This window comes from Stegodyphus dumicola, chromosome X2 (assembly GCF_044657685.1).
Source record: "Stegodyphus dumicola isolate Sdum_Otavi_A_Nest chromosome X2, ASM4465768v1".
Taxonomy (NCBI): Eukaryota; Metazoa; Arthropoda; class Arachnida; order Araneae; family Eresidae; genus Stegodyphus; species Stegodyphus dumicola.
The window spans coordinates 22,667,441-22,691,024 of NC_140781.1; the positions used below are offsets into that span (position 1 = coordinate 22,667,441).

Below are 23,584 nucleotides of genomic sequence, written 5' to 3' on the forward strand. Positions count from 1 at the left end.
AAATCGGGAGGATTCAACAAGTCTGCTTTTTCTTTTATCACTTACTCTGGAATGCAAAGAAAATATTTTTAAAAAGTTTTAATTTAAGAGTGTTCCCTCCCAGTTTGCAGACAGGTGCCATAAACCGTAGCACTGGGTCTATCTCTACATAATTACAATGGAGAAGCCTAAATTGCCTTTTGAGCATGGAACTGTGATTTTTGATTATGAGAACTCTGGGAGGAAATAAGATAAACATGAAAACTAAAAATAAATGCAAAAAAATCACTTTCTAGACCAAAAAAATATTTCAAAACTATTATAGAATTTAAAATCTGTTAATGCCCAGTATACTTTAACTACCAAGCTCTGTAACATATGGAATGTTAAAAATGTATGAAATGTGTTTCACATTCCATGCATTATTAAAGCACTCTAAATAAGCTATTGCACAAGGAAGGAAAATGTAGCAATTAATCTAAGTCCATTTTTATTTTACAATAATTCACAAAGTGTTGATTTGGTCAATAAATCTAATTACATAATACTATTTAAAAAATCTGCAGGTACCTAAGATTACTTGCTTTATATACAAATGGATGAATTTACTGTAAATTTAAAAGGAAACACCATATTTAAATTCGTTCATTTAAAAAAAATGGCAGAAAATTAGTTCCTTGAAAAACTTTTTAAACATTTGCTTATGAAAAATATAGTGGGAATGAAATTGACATTTATGGTTCATGCTTTGGAAATTTCCCTTAGAGTGAAATTTCTTTGATTTCAATTTTACATTGTTGGTACTTCTTGCTGTCTTTATCATTTGAAGATTTTAACACTTGAAAAAAAGGTTTTTGATAGCTTTTAAAAAAGAACAACTACAGAGTTAGTTTTCAATTGATGTTTTAGTTTCTGACTAAAAAAAAAGGGAGGACAGAATTTTTAACTTATCCCCATCCCCTATATTTTTGTCAAGTTCAAAATTTCGAGAAATTTTCAATTCAAGACTTAAAAAGAAAAGCTTCAAACAGTAATACATGTTTATAACAAAATATTCCTTTTCTTTAAATTTACACACAAAACTTGTTTCTACTAAAAGCTCAAAGTACATATTTTCATATATTTCAACAATATATTTTTCAAAATAAAATTGATCAGATTAATAATTTTTTTTCAGCAAACTTGTTATATATTGGTCAGTAAAAATACGTACTAAAGTTACGAGGAAAACATACTTTTAAGAGTGATGTCGAATGATCAAAAATTATTATTTAACAATTAAGCATCCCGTCCTTTTCATAGCCAAATCTCATAAAATATAAATTCAAAGGCCTATGATTTCAGCCACTTAAATGAATTAAGCAAAAATTAAGAGTAGGATTTTACAACCAGTGGAAATGAATCACTTAAAATTAACTAATCTAATTCCATAATTAAAATATATAAGCCACTTAATTTAAATCTGGAATTATACCTCCAGCGATAGATAGATTACTTATGTCAGAGGCCAGCTCACTGACTTGATGTGAAGAGGCACTAGATGATGCTCCTTGAGTACGAGATCCTCTAGGCTTTTGTCCAGGAATTTTTACTGTAGTGTGCATCAGAGGAATTTCTTTACCATGAACATCATCCATGTAATCCTAAGAATATAATAAAAAAAATGAGAAAAGTAAGTAACGTAAAGGAAACTGAAACATCAAAATGTCTATCAACTATAAAAATATATAACTTACATGAAGGCTAGGATGATATGTCAATCTTCCATCACTTGTTAAAGTGACATACTTTTTTTTCCACTCTTTATTGAGAGCTTTACAGCTTCTTTTATAAAGATAACCCTAAAAAATCAAATTGCTACTTTTTAATTTTCTATTGAAAAAATTCGACTAAATGTTTATAAAATAGGTGATCTATCAACTTTAAATCTCAACAGAAATATGATGAATGCCTGTAGTAACTAAATATGGTAGAGAAAATAACATTACATACAGACATTTAATGCAGTACATAATACAGACAATAGAGACATTAATGAAACTTGAAATTAAAGTCCTTTAAATGCCCCTCTTCTGCTTGGATGCATGCACTGTTCGTGGCGAAGTGGGAAGACTTCCATGATAAATCTTAGCATGTCCTATGAAACAGCACAAACTTCATGAGTAGTTGCATAGCCTAAACTCCAAAGCCATAGCCCAAAGTTGTTAATTCTAGCAAGAATGATAGCCAAGTCAAATATCCAAAGCAGGAAATCTGATAATTTGGAATGTCAATCGAAGTACAGTTACACTTGTGATTGCTGTTACATCATCCTGTTGGAATCAAACTGTATTCAACTGGTCTTGCCCCCAGTTTTAGCAACTTTCACTGTTCTACCACAGCAAATGCTGAGAATCTCTGCCACAGCCATGTGAGGGCTTCAAATGTTGCAATACATAACTTTACTGGCCAATGTTCCATTGTATATTAACTGACTGCCTCTTACTTCTCCATGCATGTTAATATGTCACGTGCACATCTGCATGTTGGTAGGATGATCAATTTAATTTGATAGATACAATATGTACCACCCTACATTTTATTCATTGAGTGAACATATTTGGTGTAAGAAAACGTTCTTCGAAGACCACTTATATTGATGATGGGTAATTTTTATTTAATTATTTATGCAAAATTGAGTAGCAATAATTAAAATTTCCAATTAGAATACAATAGTGATGAATTATTCTAGTACTTTCCTGTTATGTTACATGTTTTGTTTCAGTATTATGCTCTGTTATGTAATTTAGTAGAGAAATAAAATATACATAACAATATTAAATATGCTTTTCCAAAGATAACAAAATTATTAAGAAGGTAACAAGTTCATGGTATGGATGACTTATATAAATTGACAATTATTTGTGAAGAATTAATTTAACTGGAATCATTGTAAAAGAAGTAAGATGGCTGCAAGTGAAAATGAAACAAGTTTTTTTGAGATGTACTTCATTCCAAGTAATGGAAATTTCAAATAACAGTATTAATTATATCATCTGATTTGTGTAACATAGTAACAGGTAATGAAAACTTAAGTGATATCAATGATGACGCTAAAACATTATAATGGATTAAAAGATATGTCAAAGCTCAAGAGATAAAGATCCATTGAGGCATATACTAGATTCTGATCAATAAATATATACCTTGTCACAAGATATATTTCATATTAAATACCAAGAAGGAAAGATGTAGCTTTGCACATTAGTAAAATAGAAAATCTAGCATACAGAATAATTTCATTCAAAGAACAAATCCATTAAAAAATTACAATTCCTAAATTTTGGTAAATTTGCCAGTTCAATATAAATATTTCATTAGTGCCTGGAAATCGATGCTGAGTGATGACAAAATAGGAACAAATTTAACAGCTAGATTAATAGCAGAAGCCAGAAATGAAGCAGGTAACATCAGAACAAATACAGTTGCATTTAATGTTAAAGAAAAAATACCTGCTTTGATTGTCAAAATGTCAGTCACATTGCTTGTTTTTGTAATAAAGCAAACTGAGAAGAGGTGTAACAAACTGCTGCATCAAATGTGACAAATTTGGACATTTCGCTATTTAGTATAAAAATAATTTTCTCAAAAATTCTACCAGCCACGATATCCATTAAATGCTCTTGAGAAACACAGAATGATTGAATGAAAAGGAATCGATACTCCAATAGGACTAGAGTGATTGAAACTACAAAAGCTCAGAAACATTAACTTAATTTCATGGCAATAATGAGGCTTAGTAATTTAGGGGAACTGTAGTGTAGCACTGGCATTTTTAGTTTTTACTATTGAAAAACAGGGGAGCTCAGACGGAAAAGGACATGTAAATTATTTCTCATTGATACTGCGATGAATTAATTTAAATTATCGGTAAAAAATATTATGAGCATTTTTCCAACTTAAGAAATCAGAGTACTATGCCATAGTCATGGTTTCCTTTCCTCATATAGCATATGTAAATTACTATCACATTCTGCTATTTGCAAGATAACAGTCAATGTGACGGCATTTCATTTGCCTTCTTACTATACACTTGCATATTGGTTCAGCACTAGAAATTGCAGTGTTGGATCAGCTAAATTTGTTAAATGTAAATATTTAAGACTACAAAAATTTAAGTTACAGTAACACAACAAATTCCTATGACACTTTTCTGGTTATATATATTTTTCATTTTATATTAGAAATTATTCCCAGTAAAAATTTTAAGAATCACTAAGATTTCATTACAAGCAACTTCTGTAAATGAGACTCCAATTTAAATTTTGTTAACAGCACATCAGAGGTTTTATCAGGCACTGTTCATACGTGAACCACAGAATATGCAGCAGAAAGAAATAGATGCCCCTTTCTGATTTTCAACCTTCAAATTAGAGGGTGGTAGTATCATTTGAAACAACTTCACTATACATATTGCTTCATTAAATGTAAACAAATCAGCATTAGCTCCATTAACATTTAATTATTATGTTTTTTTTAATGAATTAGAGCAAAAAATGCAATGCCTGGGAAGGAAGGGAAACTGACTAACATTCGCCTATCATATAGGAAAAACTACGAAAGTGCTCATGAAGTAGCCTGCTCACCAGATCAAACTAAAAGCATTCTTTCCTTTGATCCCACCCCTTGGCTACCAATTGATGCAAACAAATGGAAAATTAGAAATCAAGAGTCAAACAAATGTATATTTAAAAGCTTATGCATATCTCTTCGTGGCATAAAAAATGACCTAATTAAAAAAAATATCAAGGATTGTGCTAAGTTAAAAAAATAGTTTACATACCTGTCTTAGAGGAATCACACGACCACTTCCAACTTCACCATTTTTGTTTTTCTTCTCATCCTCACCTTTTTTCAAAGGCTATAAAAATTAGTAATGCATATGTAACACTTTGAATCAAAGTATAAAAAAAATCAAAATAATTGGCTTTTTTTTAAAACTAAAATCAGATTTTTTTTCCCACCAACGTTATTAAATGGCCACACAAACTGGTGGTTTTCAAAGTAATTAAATTTCTAATTAGATAATGATGTTAAAAAGCAAATACATACATAAATTAATATAAGAATCAGAAACAATATAAATTATATGTAACTTTGCAAATTACCAGCATAAAATATTACAAATATCTTGGCAGCCTTCAGCATTAGTAACCTTTAAAGCCATGATAATTACAACTTACACATACAATATATACTAAAAATAAGTACCGTATTTGACGGCATATAAGACGCACCCTTATTTAGAAGGCCACACACAAGGAAAAAAGTTTCAATAGTCCGCGCAACAGTACGGTACCACAATAACTTAAAATGTGGTTTCTTTTAGTTCTCACGTTTTGTAAAAGCCAAATAAACAATGTTTCGTAAAAGCCAAATAAACAATCATTGAATGCAATTACCAAACATATTTTTATTAAGGAAAATTAACAAACGGCAAGCTATTTTGAACATGATATGTGAATTTCGATAATGAATAAATGAATGAACGGCAAGCAATCAAACATAATACAAAATAAAGCAGAAACAACAAAAAACACAGATTCAAGGAAAACGTTGCCTATCATGCATGAAATTAGACTTTAATCACTTTCAAAACCATAACAATCATTTTCCCTATCATCATCATCGAAAACGAGAATATCGTTGTTGCGATGTAATGTGAATGAACTTGATACATGTCTTCGTTTTAAACACTACACTTATATTAAATAATTGCACAATACAAGTATAAACAAGAAAATGACATATAAAATGTATAAACACGAAAACACAACAAAATTGAGAAAAATAGACAGCATTCCAGCTGCCTTGCGAATGTGTTCGTCTGAGTCTGACTGTTCAACTGAATTCAATGTTCTTTGGCATAGTTCCAAATGCGAAAGAGTCAGGTTGAGTTGTTCTGTTCCGGTGAACTGGAACAATCGTCATCACTACTGTTTCTGCCATCGCTAGTATCACCTTCTTCGAATAATGAGTCGTCTTCTGTTCCGTCAAGAGCATTACTGATTCCACACTTCTTAAAGGACTTAACAATTACTTCAGCCTTTACGTCCTTCCAAGATCTTTTTACCCACTCGCACACTTGTGAAATAGAGGGCCGCTTCATTCTACCTGAGGGTGTGATGTGGCTCTCCTATCCACTTGTTTCATCGTTCTCGCACTTTTTCCTTAAATGGCTTATTCACCGATACATCTAAAGGCTGCAATTGGCTAGTCAGTCTACCAGGAATGACAGCTATCTGGGTTTTTAATCCTCTCGCTTTATTCTTTATGGTTTCAGTTCTATGGGCGCTAAACTGATCCAAAACCAAAAGTGAGGGTTTTCTTAAGAGTCCACCAGGTCGCCCCGCCCATACGTTCTGTAACCACAGTTTCATTCCAGCTTCGTCCATCCAGCCTTTCGGATGAACATGAACAATTACACTCATTGGAAGTTTTTCTTTCGGATGAGTTTTTCTTTTGAATATGAAAAACGGCGGTAGTTTTGACCGACACATGTGTCGGCTGAGTCAAAGAATGTCCATGTAAAGAAGGAAAGGCTCCATAGACGTAATGTGACCGTCGAACCTGTTCGAACTTTGACATCAGCTTCGAGCTTTGGCACTTTTTGGTGACAGATATGTCACGCATGCGCAAAATAATTATGGCAGATGTAGAAAAAGTTATGTGTGTCTAGACCTTTATCCGGGTTAAAAATAGCATTTAGTATTGAAAGTTAACCTGTGTCCTACGCTTTTAAGACGCAGGTAACTTTTTTGAGACCAAATTTAGGAAAAAAAGGTGTGTCTTATATGCCGTCAAATACGGTACATGTTGATTTCATAGGAGATCAATGCCATGTATGGCAGACATACATACTAAAAAAGTACCTGTTGATTTTACAGAAGACCAATGCATGCAGCATTTATCACCAAATGATGAAATGACAACCAAATAAAAAGAAATGCCCTCCCTAGATTTGAAATGAAAACAATTTTCAGCTTTACTATCAAATGAAAATGAAGCCAATGCATTCTTCCAAGAAAGCAGTATTTTACTTTTCATCCAAATTTGAAATAAATATGCAGAAACCACACAAAGATTCAATATGAAAAATGGCCGGTAAAAGAAATGCCTCAGCATCAACAACTGGTTTGTTTCTCCAAAAATCACATTTCTGACCGCAGTAAGATTTATATACTTATTAGTCAGAAGAACTTACTGGCCATTTGAAATATAAACTACCATTTTTTTTTTTACAGTAGCAATTTATACATCTAGATGTTATATTTGTACTTTCATTTATTTATTTTTTCCCTGTTAGAGCTTCATTACTTGAGACCTTTTTTGGGGGAGATATGGCACATAAACGTAGCAGCATTTTTTCCTTGGCACTTCAGTTGCCACTAACACCTACATGTACCAAAAAGGTAAAATAAACATATATTTATATCTATAAAAGATATGCAAATAAAAAGAGTAAATATAACTCTGTGAATGACATTTATATCTGCAATCTACATACTTTTCCAAAACAGTTTATGACATTATATCTGTATTACTTCCATTTGAAATCAGCACTGAAATTCTTTTTCTTTTCATAGGGGCTGCCTTTTTAATACCGATCTGATTTTTCAATTGGTTGTGTACAATTTTTAAGTGTAAAAATATTCTTTGAATATGCTGTTACTAAAAAAATGGGCCTATTTCATGACTTTAGTCTGTCTAATAGCTCTTGGACAGTGAAAATTCCTTTTTTAAATTCTTAATCATTGCGACACGACAATTAGCCAGAAAGTAATTAATTTCCATTCACTAGTATTTTCAAAAAAATCTTAACAGACAGTTTCACTCAAATAAGAACTCCACATAATACATTCCTCAAGAATTCCGAGTCCCACCCACTACCATAAATTACTTCACCCAAGTCTTACCGACTGATATTATTCAAAGCCCCCACTGCCGCTAAGAATTTTCGGACACCCCACACTTATGAGTCAGACATGAAGAGAACACTTTGCCAACTCCCCACTAGAAAGAATGTAAGTTACTTAATACCTTTTTTGGCTTTTACATTCGCTGTTCTTATTATATTTTTATATTATTTTTGATTTGTTTTTTTACAAAGTTTGCATTATTTATCTTATTTTGTAATCTTCTATGTTTATTTCAACTTTACTTTGAATTATATTTCATAATGACAATTTCCAATGTTTAATTTTTACAAATAATATAGAACTCAAATGCATAAACATGACGGTGTCGGGGGCGGTTACTCGAGTTTTTTCGGATTTCTCTACAGAAATTGCTTTTTACTCCAAATTGAATTGGCTAAAATGCTTCATAAGAATAAATTCTTTAAGTATCAGCATTTGTTCGTAATCCCTTCTATTCGCGGAAATATTTGGCTTGACTAGAATTGCCGGTTTGGCTTTACCTTATAACTCGAGTAAAGACGAAACACCTTCGTATTTATGTATTTTTATTAATTATTGTTCATTGAACGGGAGTTGGTTTGTTCCCCTTGAAAAGTCAACTAATTTCCGATCAATGACAATGATTACATGTTTTTAATTTTCCTTTTACAATTGAAATTTTGTTCTTCATGATGATTTAATTCCAGTCCCCGTTAAAACATTATTAACATTTTACTTTCAAGTTATTTCAAAACATCTTTCAAAATATAACTTACCAGTATGGATTCACTCTTTTAAAATAATTCTACTTTAATTATACTTAGGAGATAATACAATCAATTAATCAATATTGTTTAGGAAATAAATTATATATATATATATATATATACAGTACAAGGTCTGTAATCCGGACGTCCATAATCCAGAATGATCTATAATTCAGAGCTCAAAGCTACAAACTTTATGTGCATAATGCGTTTACGCATGTGTGTGTAATGTATAATGGACGGTATAAGCTAGGCTAAAATTATCTAAGGCATTTCAGTTAATGTTGCAGATTGTGTTGTTCCTTAATCTTCGAATTGGATCCGGCTTATTATTTTTTGCAGACTGTTAGAGCAATTTTATAAAAGTAAGCTTGAACTTTCTATTGTGTCAAAAAGAGTTTCCAATTCTGGAGCTGTAAAAGGATTTACAAAGTGAAAGCATGTTTCGATATCTATTAAATAAAAAGTGGAATTGCTGCAAAAATGGATAAAGGCCTATCTGTCTCAAAGTTATGCGAAAAGTATGGCATTGGAAAGTCCACTATATATGACACATGAAAAAGGAACTTTTTGAATTTTTTGTGGAAGCATCTTAAACAGCTTACATTGAAAGAAATGTTTAATAAACATATAAATAATAAGCTTTTTATGTAAATTTTGATACCCTTTAGATCATAATTGTTCTTCATTTCATAAATTATGATTTCATATTTCTAATTGTATAATTTCTGTGTGCCATCTTACCAGATTTAAATTGATGATCTATAATCCGAAAAAAAATCTTATCTGGAATTGCCGAAGTCTGGACGAGTTCGGATTACGGACTTTGTACTATATATGCATACAGGAAAAATTTAGCCACACCTATAAAATGCACCATGCAAATGTGGTTTGACAAGTTGTGCAAATAATTAACCTGCAGCACTAATCAGCACAGTGGAGTGATATAACATACGTCTGAAGTGTGGAGCTGGTAGAACGTAAAAAGGCAGATGTGACAAGTTACGACCATTTATAACCACGCTGAAGGCTTGGATACATGACATTGTAATGAAACATGCCTTTAAGATACAATACGAACAATTCGACAATACAATTTGACAGCAATACAAACAGTTGTCATACTTTGAGAGGGCTAAAAGAAGCCGGTTGGTCAAACAGCCAGGTCTGCCGGTATAGTGATCGAAACAACATGGTTGTTTCCCTGCTGTTGGAACCAGGAGCATTGCTGCCGTTGTGGTTCGGAACATTCCTGGGCAACCAATGTGTTAGACGATCACACAATTAGAAAAACTGCCATGCCTGAACCAACAGTTATATGCTACCACTGATTCAACACCATTTGCCAACTCAAATGGATCCAGGGATACAATTCACAGAAAAGTAGGTGATAATGGTAAGAAGAAGAAGATTAAGGCATTCCCCGTATCATGCCATTGACACTCCACCATAAGCAGTGTCATCTTGCATGGTGCCACTTTTGCTCAAGCTGGACAGTTTCCAATCGGAGAGATGTGATCTTCAGTGACGTATCACACTTTTCTCTCAGTGCTGATGACCGTCACATAAATGTCTGGAGATGTAGAGGAGAGCAGTCTAATGTAACATGTGTTGCTGAGCAGCACACATACAGAACACAGGGTGTTACAGTCTGGGGAGCAATCAGCTGGGCCAGTCCTTCATTAGTCATGCTGTGAGGTACTCTGCCCGCTTGCAGGTACATTGCTGATATTTTGTAACTGATCATATTGCCTATGCTAGCAACTCCTTCAGGTTCTGTTTTCCATCAAGACAATGCTCAGCCACACACAGTACAACTTTCCCAATGTCTTCAACATGTTAAAGTCCTAAGCTGGCCTGCCAGGTTTCCAGATCTGTCTCCTACCAAACATGTTTGAGACATTTTGGGCAGGTAAATTCAGCTGTGAACAAATACATCCTAACTCGCTGACCAGTTGCTCCATTTATGGCACAATGTACTGCAAAAGGAACCTGCCAACTTAATAGACTCCATGCGTAACTGAGTATCAACTTGTATAGCTGCCCAAGGTGGCGTTACCACCTACTGGTTTTCATATTCTTTGCATTGTTACTCGTAAATAAAACATATTTTTCACACCAACTTTTCATCATTTGTTTATCTACTCAAACACTATGCTACTGCCAAGTTTTAGAATTATCATTTAGTTCTTTCTGTGTGTGTGTGTATATATATATATATTTGTAACAGAATGCTTATAGGGGGACTGCAATGATATACAGTGTCCCATAGGCATTCTTTCTCCAAAGCTAGCGATTTCTACCACTTAACTATGGTCACCGAGTCATTTTCGAAAAGGGGTTTATAGAAAGGCAGAACATGAATTATAAATTTTAATGTAATGCTGAACAAAGCAGAGTCTGCATTTTTCTTATTCTAATTCCAATGTCTGCTGCTTTTCAGTTGATATCAAGGCTTTATACTTTCGTGATAAAATATACATTAAAAATATGCTGCTGCTTGTTCGTATCATGTTGTAGCATGTTTATGTATGCTTTATCAAGATTTTTCCAAACTTTAACAGTTCAGCAATTCTGCAATTATCCTTTTGGATTTTATCCAAAGTATGAAACTAAGTGATTCATACAAAGCAAGTGATTTTATACATTTTGTTTCACTACCACATTAAAAACTTTCTACTGAATATTCTAGTCAATTACACCCTAGTTCTTTTCAAAAATTTACAAAAAACATGGTCAATTTCTTATATGACTTTCAAGGGTGTCACACACTAAATTACAAAATACTTCAAATGGTATATTTCAACCAGCTCATTAAATTTGGATTGGACATGTTGATGATTTCAAAAACATTTTATGACTTGAATATCATTTTCATATGACATGATTTTATGAACATGCATTTGATACACTTAATCTTTGACCAATTAATTTTATATATGAATTAAAAAATGTAAGGTATGAGCTAAAAACTGTTTAATAATTCTTTCTCATTTCTGCAATATTTGCTTCATATTGGTTACAAAATTACATAATTTAAATTCATTTCCAAAAATGTTACTGCCATCAACAGGGAAAAAAAGTAAATTTTCACTTTTAAGTAGTGTTAATGATGTATCAATATTTGTTAAATATACAACATAATCAGCTGCACAAACACACAGGCAGATTATTAGTTGATTGTGGGTACTCAACAAACCATTTAACATCATACATACTGTCTGATTAACTAAAAAATTATTATATTTCCCTTGGTTACTTCTTGCCTTTTTAAGCTCACACTTCAAAACATTAAAACAACTTCAAACAAAATTATAAGAAAAATCATATGGGAACTTACAGGGAACAGGTTTGAACGCCGTCGAGTTTTGCGAGAAGTGGTAGGAGTAGAACATGGTGTTGGAAGATCTTTACATTCTTTTGGTGGGGCTATGGTCGAAGAAACCAGGACTTCAATTCCAAGATTTCGGTCTTTCTCTTTAGGTTCCCTTACAGATACGGCACTGCTATCAACTCTATCCTATAAAATAATAAGTTAATATAAACATCCATTTTAGAAAATTTATATTGAATATAAACAAACAACAAAAATAATTCTTAAAGTGCTACATGTAGCCTTTTTATCAGAAAATCTCAAGAGCTTATTAATATGTATACACCAGGTGTTACAGGCCTGCACATTCGCCTGACAGTGTATTTGGTGTTCTTTAACACAGTATTAGCACCAGGTAATGACCTCATTTAAACAAAGTTTTGCCATAACTGGCACTTCATCAAACATAGCATTCCAGGGAAAAAGATATGCCTTAATTTGGCACAGTAATACATATTCCAAATTCACCTTGTGACGAAGTACTAGTTTTTATCCACATATAGTGTGCACTTTACCATTATTTCTTCGGCTTCTATAAATATTATGAAGTGTATTTCAGCATAGTTCATGAGACCATTATTTCTTCTGCTTCTAATATGTACTATGAAAAGTGTAGAGTAGTTCATGAGAGTTATACAGCTGATACTGGATTGGAAAGGGTAATGCTAAACACAGAAATGGCATAAAATGCATTAAATACAACACTAAAATAAGGAAAAAGAATTAAAACATTTAGAAACTTTAAAAACAATCCCTGGCAGCATGCTGCTGTAGTAAATTTAATGCAAGAACATATTGTCACAAATTTTGTATGCAAATAATTTTAGCGACATTACAAGTAAATTATAGTATGGCTTGCATAACGTAACATGAAATGCCTCAAGAATAAAAAGCTGCCCTGAAGAAATAAGATTACATGGCCAAGTCCACTTAACAATGAGGTAAATGGTTAACAAAAGCTACTGGTGATTTTGGAGACTAATTTTTGTTGTCAAAAATGCGGATAAATCGCCAAAAGTAGCCAAACTTCACGACTCTTTCATGACATTACATTTTAGTCTGATCCCTATATAAATGTAACCGGTTCGATTGATATGTAACTGTATCCAACCTATGCCTTCTAGAAATTTTGTGAAATCAAAAGTACTGGAAATTTCTTTAGCAGCTGAGGAAAATTATACAAGATCAGAAAAAGCATCAGTTTTCAGTTCAGAGCAAGAGTTCAGAATTTAGCTCAGAGTAATGACAGATCACTATGTGGAAGCTTATGCAATGACTTTTTATATTGTGTTGTGTTTAACATTCGTAGCAGTTTGAAGTGGTAACAATTGATTATGCTCTGTCATACTGAGAAAAGCTGTATGAGTACTTCTGCGAAAAGATCCTGAACTGCAAAGTATTTCTTTTGAGAAAATAAATTTTATCAAACTATCTTTGGTTCTGTGTGCATTCAATCCATTACAAACATGCGCACACATAACAATATGCAATTTTAAAATCACTCTTTGAATAAAAGATATAAATATACAAAAATACCAAATGTGAATTTTGTAAGGAATTAAAAGGCTTTTCTCCCATGCGCCTCTGCATTCCATTCTGTTTATTCCAGAAATTCCAAGTCAGACTCTACGCATGAGCACAGTGAGGTTTTTTTTTTTTAAATTTCTTGTTCCAAAATTTGCAAGAGACAGTGCCCAAATTATGAATGCAGGATGATAATTCATCACCAACTAAGGCTGGTCAACACATCTAAATAAAGATACAAGAAATGCTCTGCAAACAAGTTTAAAATTAACCATAAAATTATTTTCTAGAAATAATCTCAAGAAGCACTGTTGCAACTTTAACATAATTCATGAGTTAAAATTTAAGATGATCGCTCTGAAAAATAACGTAAGAATCCATGTAACAGCATAAGAATAACAGAAAAAGCAAGAAATGGAACTTAACATAATGGTAGTGCTTCCTTCTAATAAAAAGAAAGAAAAGAGTTTAGGCAATGTTGCCCATTACTCTTCTGCCATTTGAACATTTAAAACAAAGATTTTAAATGGTTATTCCTGTGTAAGGTAAATAGTAAATGAGTAGATAAGATCCGAAACTGCCACCAAATATATAGTATTAGTAAAAGATCCCATCTCTAAATTCAGGGAGGGTTGGTTAAATCGTTAAAACATCCCAACTGGATGAACAGCCGATTCAATCCCTCCCAAACCACCAAATGCAGCTCTTGACCAAAGAAGGGTGCAATGGTGAGTTTGAAAAATAAATTAAATAAGGACGGACAGGGTACTTCGTTAAGCCAGGTGGCGTATATAGATTTGATACCTGTATTCATATTCTAAAACACAACTGTGAGAGGGAATTCCCTGCATACTTTCTTTTACAAAAAAAAGGGAGGACTCACAGGATGTCTCATCGCTTGCTAAGAAATGGGACTTACTTGGGTATGGTTTTTCATGACAGTATATAAAAATTTACACATATTTTATCGATTTTCACTTTAAGTTTAAACAATCTACTTTATATTTCAAATGAAATTTTAGCATATTTCAAATTTCAAGATTTAAAATACATTTTGAGTTAAACTGCAGATTAAACTTTGAAACACAGAATTTATATATATATATATACTATTAATAGAGATTATCCCCTTGGAAAATGAACAATCTAAATTACTGTTATTATAAAACTTAGCAAATAGTGTCCTTTAATCAAGAAGAAAATTTAATATATATATATATATACACACACACACAGTCATTTTTCATTTTATTCAGTCATTTTTTTAACGATTTTGATTTTCTTCATGAATTTAAATATTAATTTTAAAATACAAACACGACTGGCATCAAATTGGAATAAGGTTTAATTATTGTCTGCAGGATGAAAAGCATTTTTTTCTTTAAAATGTCGCTAAAAAATAAACAATGGATTGAAGGCTATATTTTTGCTCTATCCACAGAGAAATGCTCTTATTTAATTATTAAAAAAGATAAGAAAATAATGGTTTCAATATTTCTACACGTAAAATAAGTGACATAACTGATATAAAAGGAAAGAAACGTCAAAGTTTATATCTGACTGGGGAAAAGGCAAAAAATGCATACTCAACAAAAGTACGTACAGCTCTTATAAAATCTAAAGTCACATCCCATGTTTTAAAGGAAAATCTAGCCCCCAAAGAGCTATTGCAAAATCTTTAAATATCTCCATAGTAGTGACCAAAATCTTCTCCAATGAGCAGGGGTTAATGGTTATCATGCAAACAGACCACCATTATGCACAGGTTACCATGCAAACAGACCACCATTATGCAGCTTCCAGGCAATGGTAAAACACGATATTGGTTGTCCAATCGCCGTTCGATGTGTCTTGAGATTTCTGCCACCGCCTCCCACCTGTTCCTTCTTGCTATAAGGCAATATACCAATCATCTGATGCTGTGGTCTCACGGACGACCACTGTTTAACTGTCAGACAGCTGTTCCTGTAGTTTGGCATGCTCTCCAAATTCGTGAAACAAAGCCGTGTGTAATCCGGAACTCCCTCTTCTTTCCAGTGATTCGAGCTCGGGTAAAATTGTCCAGTTGTTATCTAACAGATTGATTTTTCAGCATTTCACACTAAGGGAGCAACTTGACAATGTTTAAACTTATATACGCTTTGAAAAAGGCTTCCCAGAAATGATAACTTCCCAGGTGGCTCATACTGCCAGTGACCTACCCCTCCAACACTCCTCCATTATGTGCTACCGTACCCAACTTTAGTTGATCTTCTGATTGGTTTTTCATTCTGCTCTTCCTACTCTGCTGATAAGCTAATTTTTCAAATTTATCCTTAATTTTTGCACACCAGAATGATATATATATATAAGCAAAAAGTAAGAAATGTTAATTTAAAATAATATATTATTAAAGTTGCAAAATTAATTAAATAATTAAGAAATAATAAATCAAATCAAAATTAGATCATGAAACCTCTAAGATCATAACCCTCTAAGAGGAAATACACATATCAAAATTAAAACAAAAGCATTTCCAAATACTCAAAATTTTAATTAACATTTAATTAATACTTGCTTAGCAGATTGCTTTGATCTGATGGTTATGCTAATTTCTTACTCGTGAATTCTTTTTTTATAATTTTTTTAAAATTTTTATTTTGGAGTTACGTCAGAGCAGGTTATATCTTAATTAATTAAATTATAAATTAAAAAAAAAATTACTTTGTTTCATTTTAAAGCATTTTGATTATTTTAATTTTATTAAATTATCTTAATTGGCATATTCATTTAATTTTTATTTTCAAATGTTTCCAGTATTAACTATCTAGCATCTCATGAGAAATGTGGCTCTGCTGAAAATGTTTCATTTGCTCCTTGGATAAGACCAACAAGTTTTCAACAAATTTTTATAACAGTTTTATTAATTTTCTTTTTTTTATTTTTGATTTAATGCTTTTTTTTTCCAATTTTGATAACACAACTTTACATATATAAGCAGTGAAAATTCTAACTCAGGGCTGAAACGCTATCTTATAGAAAGAGAAAACATAAATTAATTGTGCATTAACAAACAAACAAACAAAAAAAAAACAAAAAAAAAAAAAAAAAAAAATCTTTTAATAAGAAACCTACAAATTATAATAGAAATCCTATAAAATAATGAGTAAATGTGAAACAATTCATGCTAGAAGTAGCCACATCGTATTTCTTTCTTTCACGTTATCTGATTTTGAAATAGGTTGTGATGTCTTGCCAAGATCTGTAAAAAGATTTATGCAAGGTTTAAGATTTAACCTTTTCCAGGGGGCTGGGACATATATGTCCCACACTTTCACTACTTTAAATGTGTCTCAAGAAATTTCAGTAAACTATACAGATTTAAAAATTTACTCCTTAATATGGATTAGAAAGTGCAAGACCCTGTCGATTTTTTTTTTTTTCCTTTTATTTAAAATAAGTGACTAAATGGCCATAATACGTTTGAAATTGGCCCCTTATAGCCCACGGTACTCTTGATATTGAAGACACCATGGTCCTCTTGATATTTTCCTGCATTCTGCATACTACATACATAAAGATCTAAAAGGCCAATCTTAGTGTTACTAGTTTTGTAAAGTATGAGTTTAGCTCTTATTTAAATTTAGTATTTGTAGTTTTTATTTTTATTTTATTTATTTTTTAATGTTTAGACCACGAGTACCGGTCTTTGTATCCTGAAGTGCAGGAACAGCTGCAAACTGTGAAGTATAAAGCGTAATTAAACCCTTCCTATCTTTGCCATATCTTCTACAATTTCATCGGACATAGTTTAAAGTAAACTCACTATTCTACTCAGGACACCCACATGTTCGCTAAAGTGATTAGACGAAATAGTAGTCCTGATAATGGCGCTCGAAGAAGAAAACGCATGGCCAAGTTTCAAGAAGAATTTGATGTACCTGCAGCATTCGCTCAGAATCCAGAAATGCCAGCCACCAGCCTAGAAAAATTGGGTACATAGTCCAGACCATGCAGGCAGCAATGAAGCTGGCAGCAAACTTTGATGGGAATTCACCGGTGAATAATTTATTGGAGAAATTAGATGTCCATTCTATGTTGTATCCAGTCCATGAATTCCAGAAAGTGACCTTAGCTACCAGCACTTTGAGGGGTCAAGTGCTTAATTGGTTCAAGTGTATCGGAAAAAAATCTCTTGGGTCGACCGGGAATTCCCACTCATACTTACAAAAATTTCAAAGCCGCCTTAGTAAAGGCCTTCCCAGTAGTAAGAAATTGAGCCAAGTTGGAGGTGGAACTCTTTAGTATGTACCAGCAAAGAATTGAAGAGCTTTCAAGTTTTATTTTGAGAAAAATATATTTAAACTCCTGTATGGAAGCCAGACAGATTCTGAAACAAATCCAGGTGATTTTGCCTAGATTACTACCACAGGTACAAGACTTTATTCAATTAAGGAATCCTACGACATTGAAAAAGTCATTCAAGCTTGTAATCCAGTTTGAAACTAGAAGAACAGTGGACAACGAAAGAAGACGCCAGTATGAGCAACGAAGCCCATGTGGTGCACCAATGCAATGGCAGAGGCAAGGACAAGGAAGGAAATTAAATCAGTGGTCAAAGAAACCTGAAAATTCCAAAAACAACCGGTGAGCGTCGGCAGTTCAATAGTAAGCAAGACAGAAAATATGAAAGTCAGCAAAAAGGAATAAAAGAAGGCTCAGAAAAGAATAAAAGAGATTTAAACCAAAACAGATTTCTGCTGACGGGAAGGTGCAGAAATCCCAAGGCCAAAAAATCTCTCTACCATCAAGCTGAATACAGTCATTGTCAAAAATTTAGTTCTACCAAAAATTGAAGTTCTAGTGAATAATATCCCAGCTACCACCCTCCTGGATACAGGAGTTAAGTGTAGCTTTGTGTTGGAAGACTTTTTTTAAAAATATTTTTGTAGATATAGAATCTACAACATGGATGGTACGATGGTGATAGCCACCCAGGAGGAAAGATGTAAGTGTATAGGTAAAGTGCCCTTATATATCCGGATTAAATATTATGTTCCTTATTGCAAAGAATCTTCAGACTTGCATCATTTTGGGAATAGATTTTCTTTCACATACTTGCCAACCTATGACACTCAAAAATCAGGAGATTTTTTTAAGAAATCGGGTGGTGTGGTGTATTTAATTATCGCAAAGCACACTAGGGCTATCTGCCTAAGAGGAGGGATGCCTTTCGTGGAGGACTTTCTAAGGTAAACTGGCTCGTATACACGTTACACATGGGGAAAACCACGAAAACACCCATGCCGCCAGCCCGTTCGCGGGATTCGAATCTCGGACCGAACTACCAGTGTTCAGCGACTTTACCGCTCTGCCGCTGGTGGGCCTTTAAGAAATCAGGAGTTCTTTCACAATGTTAAAAATATAATTTTTAATACTGAATTAACTTTAAATAGTTACTAAGTCTTAAATGCAAGCAACACAAAAACACCTTACACATAAAAAATATTTTTATTACTTGCATCGTTTAAAAAAAAAAAAAAAAAAAAAGGCACTTTAATCAGTTTTCGTGCAAATGTTATGAACAGTGGCAGATTTTCCTTTCGTTAAGAAAGAAACTTCATAATTTTGTTCATAGCAAATGCCACATAGGCCTGCTTTCGCTAATAAAAGTTTTTCTAATGTGTCATCACTAATATTAGATGTAAATTTAGTCCTCGTTATTTTATATCCTTATATTTTGCAGTATTATTTTGAGAACTGCCAGTTGAATTGCTGAATAATGCAGAAATTACTCTATTTTTATCAAACCTATTTTTAACAATGGAAGTAGTAACTACATCTCCATTTAATTTAGGTATTTTATAACTTTCAATAGAGCCTTTTATCTTAACTCTCGAAGCATTTACTTCTTCTTTAAAAAAATGCAAGAAGTGGGTTCCATTGATCGAGGATTCTAGATAAGCATTTCTTTAAAGACAGCCAGCGTGTGCACACATGTTTCAAAATTTTTCTCATTTCAGTATTATGCAGCTGTTGGAACTGTTTCAATTTTTTCTTCCGTTTAGAACTCCTTTCAAGATAATAATAAATATCAACAATGTGTTCATCCACATTTATTGGTAAAGAAGCTGCCCCTTTTTCAGCTGCTAAAACTAAGAGGTGACAGGTGCACCTCATAATCTGCAAATCTGAATTTGCCTTTCTTAAGATGCCTGTGATAAGCAATTAGCCAGAGGGACTGCATTTTCTTTTAAAGTTTTAATAATTAGCTGTGCTATATTAAAGTCTGTCGAATGTCCTTCTAAAATGGGGACAGAAAGTAAACTGCACTCAATTTCTGAAGACTCTGGATTAAAAAAAGAAACAACAATTGGATACAGTTTTGAATCGGTATTATTGCTTCCATCCGTAGAGAGGCAGAACGGAGCTGTTTTAATGCAATCAATAACTGAAGATTTATTTTTCAAACCCATTTCTTTAACAATTGCACCTGTTCTGGTCCTTGCACTTGAGTATTTCTTAGCGATTTCACTATCGGGAAACATTTTTCTAAATAAAGCTGCAGTGTGATCCGATGCATTCAGTGGCAGGTTGTGCTCCAGTAAAAAGGCAGAGAACAGATATTCTGCATTAATCACTTTTTGGTCCTTTGTTTCCGAAAAAAAATTAATTTTTCGTTTTTTTCAAAACAGCTCATGTTGTCTTTGTGTTTTTGTGTACACATATGTTTGAGAACATCTGCCCTTCCACCATGCGAAATCGAAAAATCACGACAGATGGTATACATCACAAATTTATTACATTTCCTTGAGGAAATAATGGAAGGAAAGTCAACTGCGTACAATTTTTGAAACGTACACGAGTATTTCCCCTTTCTCGCAGACATAACAAAAGATGAGAGTTTCTAAAACTACTTTTCAAAGGCACGTGTACTCACACAACTCAGGACAAGATGAACGAAATAACGAAAAAACATCCAAATATCGGCCTTGAGCTTGCTTTATGCTCATTGGCTAATATATGCCAGATGACAAGCAGTGGAGCTCGATGCCTATTGGAGAACATTTCTGGATACGTATGCTCTCACTCACAAAGCAGAAATTCTCATATGATTTTCAAGGTTTTGTTTTAGATATAATCTAGAGAAAATTCAATTGCTTTCAGACGTGCAAAATCACATTTTTTTTTTGGTTCATATAATGAAGGATTAAGCCAAGTTCCATAAAATTTGTGAGAAATATTAAGAATAAGAAAAAGTCGGGAGAAATGTATTGTAAATCGGGTTGGCAGGAGAGTGGTCGAAAATCGGGATCTGAAGTGCAACTGAATTTTCAACAATCATCACTTATGTTATCCACGAAGCCAGTCCCAGAAGTGAAAGCGGAGCACCCATAGTAAATCTTCAGCACCTGCCAGCCAAAGAACAAGAAAAGCTGCACCAAGTGGTAAGTGAATTTTCTACCTTGTTTAACGATATTCCTGGCTTTACAAAAGTGACTCATCATGCAATAGATCTGGAGACTCATAACCAGTAGGCATAAGCCATAGCGGTATGATAAATCTAAAGAGAAAATTATCAAATGCCATATTAAGGATATGTTAGATAAAAAGATAATCACGCCAATTTCCACTAGTAATGCCAGTCCCTTGGTTTTCTGTAAAAACACAATAAATATACCCAGTTACTCATCCGAAAAGATGGCGTTTTGCAATAGACTATCGCAAGCTCAATAGCGTTACAAAATATCCGGTGTACCCAATATTGAGGAAATCTTAAAAAATATAACTTCCACTAGCTATATGACCACACTAGACTTAACATCTGGGTATTTTCAAATAGACCTAAAACCTGAAGATGTACCTGTGGGGCTAACTTCCCCGCCACATTTCTTCAGCGCCTCAAGTTCTCCTTCTCACGCATGAGCAATAAGAGAACTTTTATTCACTGTATTCTTTGCTGAGGTTTATGCTATCCTAACGTTATGTATATATTTTGATTTCTTAAAAGAGTTTATTTTTCTAAATGGGTGACTAGCAGTTAATAAGACCCCAAATACCCAAAAAAGCTTTCATAACTAAGTCTGGCCCTTATGTATTTTTGCATACGCTGTTTGGCCTGTCGAGGGCACCAGCAACATTTCAACTTTGTATGGATATTGTTTTAAGACCCGTCCAAGGGGAGAACACCTTTATATACTTGGATCACATTATTCCAAAAATTTTCTTCTAATTTAGGAATCAGCTCATACTACATATCCTTCATAAAGGATTTTGCCATCATTGCTGAACCACTATTAAAATTAAAATGAAAAAAGGCAAATTCTCCTAGACTGCCAAAGCTAACATGGCTTTTGGAAAATTAAAACTGATGAAGTCTAACGTTAGGAATGGAGACAAATAAATAAGCAGAGATTCATCTAAATTAACATATATTGAAACACAAAATGGCACAAGTACAGTAAATTCTACATGGTAAAAGTAAAACAGTGACAACAATTAAAAAAAATGTTGCCAAGAGAAAAAATATAAAAAATGTGTTGCCACACATGTTGTACAATACAAATGGGAAATATAATCACAAATAAAAGTTATTTGCAACACTCCCCCTTGATGAAATTTCCCTCAGTCCTACACAGAACCTTTGATTGAACAAGGCTTTCTTTTGCACACTCTTTGTGAATATGTCTGCTGCATTTGAACTGGAAGGCACATACGTAAAGTTTAACAACTTCTCTTCAACCCTTTCTCTCAAGAAAAAATGCCTGAGTTCAATATGTTTGTTACGCTCTGAAGTGACATGGTTTTTGGCTAAAGAAATGGCACCCTGATTATCAACAAATATGCTTTGTGGAAAGTTTAAAAAATGTTCTCCCACAATTTCTTTAAAAACATTTTGGAACCACAGTACTTCCTTGGCTGCATGCCACATTGAGAGGTACTCAGCTTCAACTGTTGACAATGCAGTCGTCTGTTGTTTCTTACTGCTCCATGAGACAGCTCCACCTGCTAGTAGCACCACATAGCCACTAAATGATCATCTGGTCAAACTTATCACCAGCCCAATCAGAATCACAAAACACTTGAAAATTCTTTCCTGTCTTTCAGTCAGCTTTAATTCCTTGGTCTGTTTTAGGTAACGAAGGATATGTTGTACACCAGCCTAATGTTCCTTGCTTGGGCAATTATTGAATTGGCTCATGTAAGTAGTAGCAAAAGCTAAATCTGGCCTTGTTCCTCCTGCTAGGTACAAGAGCCCTCCAACAGCCTGCCTATATTTTAATGCTCCTTCAGCATTCAACATGTTATCCTTAGTGGCTGTTGTATATTTCATACCTGGATCTAATGGTGTTGATGCTCCTTTAGCATCTTGCATATTGGTTGTTTCCAAAAGTTCACTAGCATAGACACTTTGGTCAAGAGTCACACAGTTATTTTCCCTTCTGCTTATCCTAATTGAAAGAAAGTGATGTATTTCTCCCAAGTCCTTGATTTTAAATGTAGTTGCAATATTAACCTTAAATTCCTGAATGATGAATTCTTTGCTGGACATTACAAGAAGATCATCCACATACACACCTACAATTAACTCCTTTTCTTTATTGAAGTAAACACAAGGATCTGCTCTGGATCTTGTTAGGCTCGTTGATTTCAGAAATTTATTGAGGCACATATTCCATTCTCTCCCAGACTGATGAAGTCCATAAAGGCTTCTCTTTAGCAAGCAAACTTCTCTGTGTGTTTTCTCATGCAGACTCACGGGTGGCTGTTCCATGAAAATTGTCTCACTCAGTCTTCCATTTAAATAGGCTGCAGTAATATCAAGTTGATGAACCTGCCAGTCTTGCTCAACTGAGAATGCTAATAAAGTTCTAATTGATTTTGTTTTTATTACAGGAGAAAATGTCTCTTTGTAGTCAATTCCTTCGACTTGGGTGTAGCCACGAGCAACTAAACGAGCTTTATATCTTTCCACTTGTCCATCTTTGTTAAGTTTTCTCTTGAGGACCCACTTACATTTCACA

The 23,584-nt window shown here is 33.4% G+C and overlaps 1 protein-coding gene across 1 annotated transcript in view; it reads right to left on the minus strand.

Moving 5' to 3' along the window:
• The window catches only part of CenG1A (Centaurin gamma 1A), a 197,418-nt gene that overhangs the window by 39,058 nt on the left and 134,776 nt on the right, over positions 1-23,584 (minus strand). Inside the window, exons 8-11 of the mRNA XM_085809112.1 lie at positions 12,024-12,203; positions 4,802-4,879; positions 1,716-1,820; positions 1,454-1,622 (exon numbers count right to left, since the gene is read on the minus strand). Of these exons, the coding sequence (XP_085665238.1) occupies positions 1,454-1,622; positions 1,716-1,820; positions 4,802-4,879; positions 12,024-12,203 (532 nt within the window). The remainder of the gene's footprint in view (positions 1-1,453; positions 1,623-1,715; positions 1,821-4,801; positions 4,880-12,023; positions 12,204-23,584) is intronic.